Source organism: Coccinella septempunctata, chromosome 1 (assembly GCF_907165205.1).
Source record: "Coccinella septempunctata chromosome 1, icCocSept1.1, whole genome shotgun sequence".
In the NCBI taxonomy this organism is placed as follows: Eukaryota; Metazoa; Arthropoda; class Insecta; order Coleoptera; family Coccinellidae; genus Coccinella; species Coccinella septempunctata.
This window is the reverse complement of record NC_058189.1, coordinates 28,998,996-29,009,976: the sequence shown is the minus strand read 5'-3', so window position 1 is coordinate 29,009,976 and position 10,981 is coordinate 28,998,996. Positions and strand designations below refer to the sequence as shown.

Here is a 10,981-nt window from a genome sequence, read left to right as displayed (position 1 = left end):
TACACGTGTTAACGTTACGTCTGATTATTTTAACGCTTCCGCAAAAAATCCTATATTAGATTTTCGAATAATGCACATTATGACTTGGGCCCACGTCACGTCAGAGTAATCTGTTGGCACCTTTAGTGACCAGCTTTTAGCATCATCACGGCCAATTTCTACCAGAGTATGGACAATTCTTAGAAGCTCAATTACAGTTTCATTTTTCACTTACTCTTTCGTATCCTACCGAACAATAATTAATTTTTGTCATTTTTTTTTACTTTTCTAGGATGTTAGTCATGTTTGATGTAAAAATCAAAAAACAGTTCATCACTTGTAAAAATGTGTATTTTTTTTGGCCCGCCTAGGTAATTTTTCATTTTATCTGGCCCCCCCTCAAAAAGTTTGCCCATGCCTGGTATATACTATGCGCATGACCTTATGCCCCCCTAACGTAAAATGAGAACATTTACGATCATTGTTGTTTAGTGTTAATATGGTAATATTAACAAATAGATCTAAGAGAAATTGCGTTTTTAATTCCTACAACCAATATTGAACTTAAGAACATCACAGTGGCGACGAGGCAAAAACAACAAATTAATTGCAAATATAGTGAGTGAAAATCAGAGCAATGGCTCAAGAAGAAAATTTTACTGGACGGAATGGTCTTATTGGAAAAAATAAAGAATTCAATTTCAACATATCTGATTGGACCATTTATAAAGCAAGACTCGATAATTATTTCGAAGCAAGAAGGAGTTAAGAAACGAGCGATCTTCCTCAACATGTTGGACGAAGACTCTTATCGTCTTATTTTCGATCAATGCAGCCCAGTGAAGCCTATAAACCGTTCATCTCTTAGTCGGTTTTCTTCTTGCGCACTATCGTGCTGAGATTTATATGTTTATTCCCTATTGGATAACACTTTATTGGATTTTTCAATAAGTTTATGTTCTTATTTTAATCTCTTTTTAATTGATCTCTTGGTCTCCTTGGGAAAATTCGCATTCTCCTTTTGTCTTCCTCTGGGTCGTAGTTCACAAGTTCTCCTGAGTTCTTGATTCGGATGGTTTTCCGCTGTTTCGAATAATTTGTCTGCTTTTCTGTTCATGAATTCCGTTATGGTTTCCCATTTTGGAACCCTATAAATCTGTCTATTCCTGACAAACCAAGGTGCATCTATTGCACATCGTAGCAGCTTGTTTTCAATGGCCTGAATTCTTTTGATATGGTTCTTTGCCGCGAAACCCCAGGCAACTGGGGTTTTTTTATTTTATTTGAATCGGACTAGTCTGATGCAAATCTAATGGCTTCGAGTATTTGAGTGGATCAAAGCGATTAATCTGGTCGTTTGAGATTAGGTCGTTTGTTTGTTTAGGAAGTCGTTTTTAAAACTTAAAAATTGTTGCTTAGTAAGAAGTTGGTTATTTTGCGAAATAATTGTTAAGAAAATTTGAAAAAATGGTGTTATTCACCGAAAACATTCATTATCAGCTAGATACCTGTAATGTATACAGGGTCTTTCACGAGGAACCTCACCCATATTTATACGGGAAACTACTGAACGAATTTTCATGAAATTTAGCACTTATGAGTATTTCACGATGCTGATGAAATCTAAAATATTTTCAAGACATGAGCACCTCCGGTTTTTTCCGGAAATGACGTCAACTTCCGTTTTTCAAATTATAACACCATTTTTTTATTGCAGAAATAGATTCCTTAGAAAATTTCAAGTTATTTTGATGTAACATTTTTCAGTTTTGGTTGGAAAATTCTCTCTGAGCGGGAAAATTCGAAAAAAATTCGAAAATAGAGCTCCGCTGAAACAAGAATAACTTCGAGGTTTTTGGATGGAAAATTTTCATTTTTGGGATTTTTCAAGATGTAAGATTGATGTATCCACTTTAAAAATCGAAATCGCGATTCATGATACAGGGGGTGAAAAAATCGCTTTCAAAGTTAGGGATGACAAAATCGTGAAAAATCAATTTTTTCAAATCAGAACCCCATTTTTTTATGGCAGATGTTGAATCTACATTAAAAAATAATGTGAGTGTATGCATCACACCCTTGCCCTAAAATGGATATTTTCTGAGTTATTCACAAAAAACTGTTTTTCGTCTTGAATTTTCAGCTATTTCTTTTCCCTTCACGCCAAAAAGATGAAATTTTCAGGAACTGTTATTTGAACCCTGCTGTAGATTTTTCACCCCTTCTTGAAACCGACTTCAAGTTACTATTAGGAGAACCATGGCAAACTCTCGCAGTTATAACTAGAGAAGATGCTCAAAGTTTTGACCGTTAATTTCTAGACATTTATTTATACGTCTCAGGAATGCTTCGTGCGTTGCTCTTCTTATTTCATCGGGAGGAAGAGATATGCAAAAGTGTTTAAAAACCAAATTGAGTTTCAAAACTATGAATCTAAAAATCTAAACAAACCTGAACGCATTTCTGACTCGTTCTATGCAGTCCTCTTTATCAGTCAGGGGAGTTGAGTAGACAATATTTTTTATCCTACCCCTAACATAATAGTCTAAAGGAGTTAAATCGGGAGAACGTGGTGGCCAAAGATGTGGACCATTGTTCGCTAACCATCGATCTTCAAATAGCCTGTAGAGTATATTTGACACATTGAGTGAATTGTGTGGAGGCGCGCCATCTTGTTGATACCATAAGTCATTATGGTTCTGTACTAGCGGCTCAATTATTTGAGTCAATATGTCAGAATATCTATCTCCTAAGGGAGAACATTCCTTAAATAATGCAAACATGTGCAGTGTTCTATCTTACCAGTTAAAGTCCCATCATAAATGTGAACATCGAGAATTGCATTATTTTTGATGGCGCAAAAAACATTGAAACTCCAGGTCTCTTGAAAGTTCCATTGTCTGAAGTGATGGTTGTTCTCTTCATCCTAATAATGACTGTTATGCCTATTGAAAGAACCATTCTTTGTGAATTTAGATTCATCTGTCCAAATTATACAGTCCAAAAAGTTTTCATTCTCTTGAAATCGAATCATCATAGCTTCGCAAAACTCTGTTCTCCTGACGAAATCAGTTTCCTTCAAATGCTGTACCCTATTGAATTTATATGGGTGCATTTTATGTTTTTTTAATATTCTCCAAACACTCGATTGAGATAATCCCAGATCAATCTCGGCATCTTTGAGAGAATTTTGAGGATTCACACGAAAATATGCAAGAACTGTAATTTCGTTGTTCTCATCTTCTACTACACTTTTTTCTATGTGTATAGTTTTCTTAACGAAAGATCCGACATTTCTCAAGTTTGTCATGGTTCTGTTTATGGTATCTCTCGTTGGTCTGGGTCGGTCAGGAAACCTCTCAATGAACAGTCGAATCGTTCTATCTACAACTTTATTACATTGTAATGAAGTAGAATGAGATTTAAATAATCTTCATTGGTAAAATTAGGCATAGTGATCGATTTTAAAACTTAATACGAATTATCACCAAATTAATAGTAAACACAAAATGCTACTGAATAAAGAGGAATTTGGCAGATGTAATTAATGATATCTGTCATTGCAAAAAAAAGAATGTAAAACATGGTAAGTTTTTGCATATGGTTCAAAAGGAATTGTTTATTTATCACTGGAGAGAAAACCGATGGCCGATTAGTTGAAATAAAGAGGTTTCCGATACAAATTCGAATCAAAATTCGGCATCTATTTAGGAACAACCTGTAACTTTTTTCTCTTGCATATTAGGGTAGTAAAATCTAAAACATGGTTTAAGTAACAGTTCCTGAAAATTTCATCTTTTCGGCGTGAAGGGAAAAGAAATAGCTGAAAATTCAAGACGAAAATCAGTTTTTTGTGAATAACTCAGAAAATATCCAGTTTAGGGCAAGGGTGTGATGCATACACTCACATTATTTTTTAACGTAGATTCAATATCTGCCATAAAAAAATGGGGTTCTGATTTGAAAAAATTGATTTTTCACGATTTTGTCATCCCTAACTTTGAAAGCGATTTTTTCACCCCCTGTATCATGAATCGCCATTTCGATTTTCAAAGTGGATACATCAATCTTGCTTCTTGAAAAATCCCAAAAATGAAAATTTTCCAACCAAAAACCTCGAAGTTATTCTTGTTTCAGCGGAGCTCTATTTTCGATTTTTTTTCGAATTTTCACGCTCAGAGAGAATTTTCCAACCAAAACTGAAAAATGTTATATCAAAATAACTTGAAATTTTCTAAGGAATCTATTTCTGCAATAAAAAAATGGTATTCTAATTTGAAAAACGGAAGTTGACGTCATTTCCGGAAAAACCGGAGGTGCTCATGCCTTGAAAATATTTTAGATTTCATCAGTATCGTGAAATACTTATAAGTGCTGAATTTCATGAGAATACGTTCAGTAATTTCCCGTATAAATATTGGTGAGGTTCCTCGTGAAAGACCCTGTATACTATGCGCATGACCTTATGCCCCCCTAACGTAAAATGAGAACATTCACGATCATTGTTGTTTGGTGTTAATATGGTATTATTAACAAATAGATCTAAGAGAAATTGCGTTTTTCCTACAACCAATATTGAACTTAAGAACATCACAGTGGCGACGAGGCAAAAACAACAAATTAATTGCAAATATAGTGAGTGAAACGCAGAGCAATGGCTCAAGAAGAAAATTCTACTGGACGGAATGGTCTTATTGGAAAAATTCCAGAATTCAATTTCAACATATCTGATTGAACCATTTATAAAGCAAGACTCGATAATTATTGCGAAGCAAATAACATCACCGGAGTTAAGAAACGAGCGATCTTCCTCAACATGTTGGACGAAGACTCTTATCGTCTTATTTTCGATCAATGCATCCCAGTGAAGCCGGAACAAAAAAGTTATGAACAGCTGTTAGAAATATTCGTTCATACTCCTTTTGCGGAGAGAATAAAATTTTACGAATCCGAAAGAGGACCGGAAGAATCTTCAAATGAGTGGGTAGCACGTGTGCGAAGATTGGCCATACAGTGTGAATTTGATAACCACCTCGAGACGGCTCTCCGAGATAAAATTATTTGTGGATTTGGTAAGGGACCTGTCTTAGACCGACTTCTAGAAGAGAAAATCACCATTTCCTTGGCGGATGCAGTGAAGATAGCCAATCACAAAATGGAAGCACTCTCTTCGTTTGGATGTAAAAATGGCCAGGGCCAGGATGGACAGCAAGACGGAAATCCAGTCAAACAGGAGGTGCTGTATTTGCGCAGCCGCCAGGAGCAGCCGGGAACCAATCGGCGACCAGGAAAGGTGACGCAAAGTACTGAAGCGTCATCAGCTTCCTCAGAATTGGGGTACGCAGTGTGTGGACGCAGAGGACACAATAAAGATAAGTGTTATTTTTCAAACTGTTCTTGTCGTTATTGTAATAGAAAGGGACATTTGGAAAATATGTGTATCAAAAAGAGAAAAAGATTCAGGGTGGACGGAAAGTTTAAGAAAAACAATTTTTTGGTCGAAGAAAATGCTTTATCTAGTAATTTCACTGTACTCGATATCGACTCTGAACATGATGAATTACCACTTTATTCACTAACTGATCCAAACGACGAACCGTATTGCATCTTGGCTATATAAACGGCATTTCAATCAATTTTCAGATTGATACTGGATCTAGCAATAGTGCAATATCCGATAAGGAATATTATGAAAAATTTTCAGATGTGAAATTATTACCAACCAACAAAATTTTATGGTTTTATATTGGGGAAAAAATCAAGCCTGTAGGTTATTTTCAGGCAAAGATAAAATGTCAAAAATTAGAAAGAATTTTGAATCTATACGTAATATCAAAAAGGGCCACCAATCTTAGGACGAGATTTCCTGAATTATTTTGATATACAGTTTTGAAATTTTACGAAAAAAATGTCAGCCAATGATCGAAAAATTTCGAAATTATTGCAGGAATATAATTCTCTATTTTCTGAAGGAAAATTTAACTAAGGTGTTGCAAGTATAAAAATGAAACATTCAAACGTGAGTCCAAAATTTTTCAAGGCACGGCCATTACCTCATGCTATCAGAGATCTTGTTGAACAGGAAATTAATAGACTTGTTGAAGTAGGTATCCTGACACCGGTGAGCTTCAGCGAATGGGCGACTCCTGTGGTGCCAATAATTAAGAAAAATGGAGAGATTAGGCTATGTGCGGACTTCAAGGTTACAATAAACCCTCACATTCAAGTGGACCAATACCCAATTCCTCGCATAGAGGATCTGTTTGGTAGGCTGCAAGGAGGAGAACAATTCACAAAGTTGGACTTATCACAAGCATACCAGCAGATAGCTGTGGATGAGTCCTCTAAGAAGCTCTCTCCACACACAAGGGACTCTTCAGGTATAATCGCTTACCTTTTGGTGTATCTTCTGCCCCCTCAAAATTCCAAAAAACTATGAAATCCTTGGTGGTGGTGGTGGTGTTTCTCGATGATATTCTGATTACTGGGAAAAATTTTGAAGATCATTTAAATAATTTGAAACACGGTTTTGAAATATTATGGCAGTCAGGTTTTAAATTGAGTCTCAATAAATGTAAGTTTTTTCAGAAACAGGTTGAATATTTGGGATTCATAATTGATAAAGAAGGTTTACATCCCTGTAGAGATAAACTGGATGCAATTAAAAAGGCACCCCGGCCGGAAAACGTTAAGCACTGAAAAGTTTTTTAGGCACTATTAACTATTATGGGAAATTCATAAAAAATTTATCAACAATATTATACCCATTATATCATTTACTCCAGAAAAATTTGATTTTTGATTGGAATAATGACTGTGAAGATGCATTCAATGAAATCAAGAGGATGCTTATGTCTGCTGATGTTTTAGTACATTATAATGCGAATTCACCCTTGAAATTAATTGTATATTCTAGTAATTATGGGGTAAGGGCAGTGTTGACCCATGTATTTCCATCAGGTATTGAAAAACCCATTGCATTTGCCTCAAAAACCTTGAGCAAAGCCCAACAATCCTATTCACAGTTAGAGAAGGAAGCGTTTGCAATAATATTTGGGATTATCAAATTCCATCAATATTTGTATTGTAGGCATTTCACATTTTGTACTGACCATCGTCCATTACTCACTATTTTTAGTCCTAAAAAGGGAATTCCTGAGTATGCGGCTAACAGACTGAGACGATGGGCTGTCATATTATCGAACTATAATTACGAAATAGAATAAGTCAAATCACAAGAAAACCAAGCAGATTGGTTGTCTAGGTTACCTACAGAAGATAATACTTTAAACATTGAAGATAATGAATTAGATTATTGTTATTTTTTCTCAAGAAATTCAAAAATAAACATAAATTTTTCTAATATAAGGGCGAAATCTCAAGAAGACCGTGTTTTCAAGGCAATTAAGTTATACATTAAAAAGGGTTGGCCTGATAAATGTCCAGATGAAACATTGAGCGGTTATTTTCAAAAAGGTTCGAATTGGCGATTCAAGATAATTGTATTTTCTGGAATCATAGAATCTTAATACCAGAGTCATTGCGGATGTTCTTTCTGGAGGAATTACACTACACATTTGGGAATTGTAAAAATGAAATCAATTGCACGCCAATATTTTTGGAGGCCAGGAATTGATAAGGAAATAGAGTTGCTCACTAGAAAATGTGAATATTGTAGTAAACATTTCGCTAGTCCCGAAAAAATTGTATTGCATAATTGGCGTTTCCCACAAAAGCCTTGGGAACGTATACATGTGGACTATTTAGGGCCTTTCAGAAACAAATTTTACTCGGTTGTTATGGATGCCCATACTAAATGGATAGAAGTTTGCGAAACATCCTCTACCAGTTCATTAACGACAATTGAAAATTCACGGAGGATATTTTCCATCTTTGGACTACCTAAAATTTTAGTTTCGGATAACGGCAAGGTGATCAAGGGTGCCTTAGCGAAAGCTCTTTATATAGACTCCAAGTCAACTACCAACCAGATTCTCTGCAGATTTTTACTAGATTACAGAAATACACGTCACTGTACCACAGGAGTCAGTTCAGCGAATTTAATATTTGGTCGATCATTGAGAACAAAATTTGATATAATTAATCCTGATGCAAAGGCAGAAAGAACTACATATAAGCATCATATAGTTGATAAGGCAGCTAGGAATAACATTAAACAAAACAATTATATAAAGGAAAGAAAAATGTGTGTTATTCATTAGGTGAAGTAGTATTAGTAAGAGATTAAAGGAATAGACCAAACATTTCTTGGATTAAAGGCATTGTTCATAAAAGGATAGGAAAATGTACTTATATTATAGAGGTCCCTGAATTGAAACTGACCTGGAAACGTCACGCCAACCAAATCAGAAAAACATTTCAAATTGAACCTTTCACATCTGACATCATATCCAATTCAGAAAATAGTTCTATAGAAGCAAATTGTAATCAAAATCTATCTAATACTAATACAAGCAGTGAAAACACCGATGAAAATAATACCCGGCAAAACAATTGTTCTTTTGAAACCCAGGCCAATGCAATTTCTGTTTTAAAACCTAAAAGAGCAATTGAACCCGTAGAGCGTTATGGCGTTGATTCCAAATTTAGTTATAAGTAGTTGAAATAATAATAATAATAATAATCTCGAGGAACAGACCAGAAGACAGTGGAAGCTGAAAGATATCAAGACCATCCCTATTGTCATTTCATACCTGATACCGAAGAAACTACTGGAGAACTTGAGGAAACTTCAGTTGGACGAAAATATCTATAGAGTCATGCAGAAGGCGGTACTGCTCGGAACGGCGAGAACTGTACGCAAGTACATGGGGAATGCAGAGGAACACCGTCTGCTCCGACAGGAAGTTCGGGTGGAGCAGGAATCCAACCTACAGCAGGGAGGCGAGGAGCGACCCGGACCCGACCACCACCGCGAGCCCGAAAACCTGGAAAGGGCTCCAACAGAGCTTAATCCTTTTGATATCTGAGATATCTGGGATAAGTGAATTTTCCTCTGGAGAGGAGTGTGAAAGCCGCAAGGCTAAAGTCATAATAATAAATGTATTTAAGGCCATCGACCTGAGTCCTTCAGCCAATAATAAATTCCAGTTACATTCTGTATGCATTTACAAAAAAAAAAAGTATACAATATTATACATACAATATATAATATTATAATGTTAATTTTGTGAAAGATCTTACGTTTCCAGTGGATTAACGCAACAAAGAAAAGAATTTAATCAAGGTCAGTCCATCATTGTTTACATTTTTCCACCGATTCGTCGCATGTCCGAATTGTCACGGTACCTGCAAGGATAAAGTTACCACTCAGTCCTACTGCTGCCACTGCTGCCAGGCAGACGTGCATGTCGCATGTGTTGGACTTGCGTCGGCCGACGACGTGAGAACTACGCGACATAAATCACGCAACATCAACGTCTGCAATAACTGCTCCAACAACATGCAATCCCTCAGTAAGCTCAAGGACCTCATATCTTCTTTAAAATCAGAGTTCGCACAAAAATTAGATGATCTTAATGCGAAATTTGAATCACTGCAAAATCAAAGCAGTGAAAACAACGTTTCTCCGGAATCTTTCGAGGAGATGGTTGTAGAAGCGAATGAGCGCATGAATAGATCCCGGAATATAATAATTGCCGGTGTCCCTGAGCCAACCGGAACCTTCGCAGAGCGTGTCGAGAAGGACAAAAACTTAGTTTCGGGTGTATTGAACATCGTTTTTGGAGGCGAGACCCACGAATGTCCTGCGTCCGTGGGACGTGTTGGTAAGGTGTTGGATTCTAAAACGAGGCTGCTCAAAGTATCGTTTGGTAGTGAAATAACTGCTAAGAATGTACTCAAACATAAAAATCGTCTCATAGGGTCCACCTACCGGAACTTGAAAATTAGAGATGACAAAACTCCCAGACAGCTTGAGTACCTGAATAATTTGAGGAAGAAACTCAGCGATAGGTTGGAGAGCGGTGAGAGTGACTTAACTATCAAGTATCAGAAGGGTATCCCGGTCATTGTACAAATGCCACCAAAAAACAAGCCACCTTCAGTGGGGACTGGAAGTTCCTCTACACAAATTTAGATTCCCTTTCTGCAAAATTTAACGATTTCGTCAACTTGGTCAATTCTGTGCTTCCTGATTGTATTCTTGTTAGTGAAACCTGGCTCCACGACGCTATTCCTGATCAACTTGTTGATATTGTTGGTTATTCGTTGTATAGGTGTGATCGAGTGGGTAGAAAGGGGGGAGGAGTATGCATTTATCTTCTGGATGAAACCTTTAAGAATTTTACAGTGTCGTCCGTTGAGGAGGTCTCCCTTGGATTCGAGATGTTGTGCCTTCAGCTGAGTTGTTCCGGTCTTTCCTTGGCTGTTTGCGTTGTTTACAGGCCATCAGATTTGTGTCATGAGGATAACGTATCACTATTCGCTAAACTCACTGAACTATGCACTCGCTTCAGTAATTTGATAATCGTCGGTGATTTCAACCTTCCCGGTGTGACGTGGCCTCACTATAACTCGCAGGTTTCTTCGCCATCGGCCCAGCCTATGATAGATCTGTTGAACGACTCCCAACTCACACAACTTATCGATAAGCCCACTCGTTATAGAAGCGGACAGCAGCCGTCTACTTTGGATCTGGTCTTCACATCTAGTTCAGATCTCTTGGCTGACATAGACTACCACCCACCAGTCGGCAAATCAGACCATGCAGTGTTGGAGTTTAATGTTCAATTTTCCCATACACCCGTGATCAAAAAAACTTTTGTCTCCAGGGAAATTGTAGACTACTATAACCTAGCGAGTGATCTGGTGGAAGTGGATTGGTGTGGGCTTCTCCTTCACGAGAAAGTTCAGGACAACTGGGATGTGTTTTTGGCTACGCTACGTGAGCTAATTACTAAGAACACACAAACTCGTATGCACACTTCCTTCCCATTAAAGCCTTGGATCAATTGTGGACTGCAAAGAATGGTGAAGCGAA

At 37.0% G+C, this 10,981-nt stretch overlaps 2 protein-coding genes across 2 annotated transcripts; both read left to right on the top strand.

Moving 5' to 3' along the window:
* Window positions 1–4,392: 4,392 nt before the first annotated feature.
* LOC123318481 lies at window positions 4,393–8,686 on the top strand. Its single transcript, XM_044905115.1, has 2 exons — window positions 4,393–6,359; window positions 8,637–8,686. Exon 1 carries the CDS (start codon window positions 4,796–4,798, stop codon window positions 5,597–5,599), a length of 804 nt encoding a protein of 267 aa, XP_044761050.1. The 5' UTR covers window positions 4,393–4,795; the 3' UTR covers window positions 5,600–6,359; window positions 8,637–8,686.
* Window positions 5,984–6,418, top strand: LOC123322727 (uncharacterized protein K02A2.6-like). Its single transcript, XM_044910719.1, has one exon. The coding sequence runs from the start codon at window positions 5,984–5,986 to the stop codon at window positions 6,416–6,418; it is 435 nt and encodes a 144-aa protein (XP_044766654.1).
* Window positions 8,687–10,981: the final 2,295 nt, after the last annotated feature.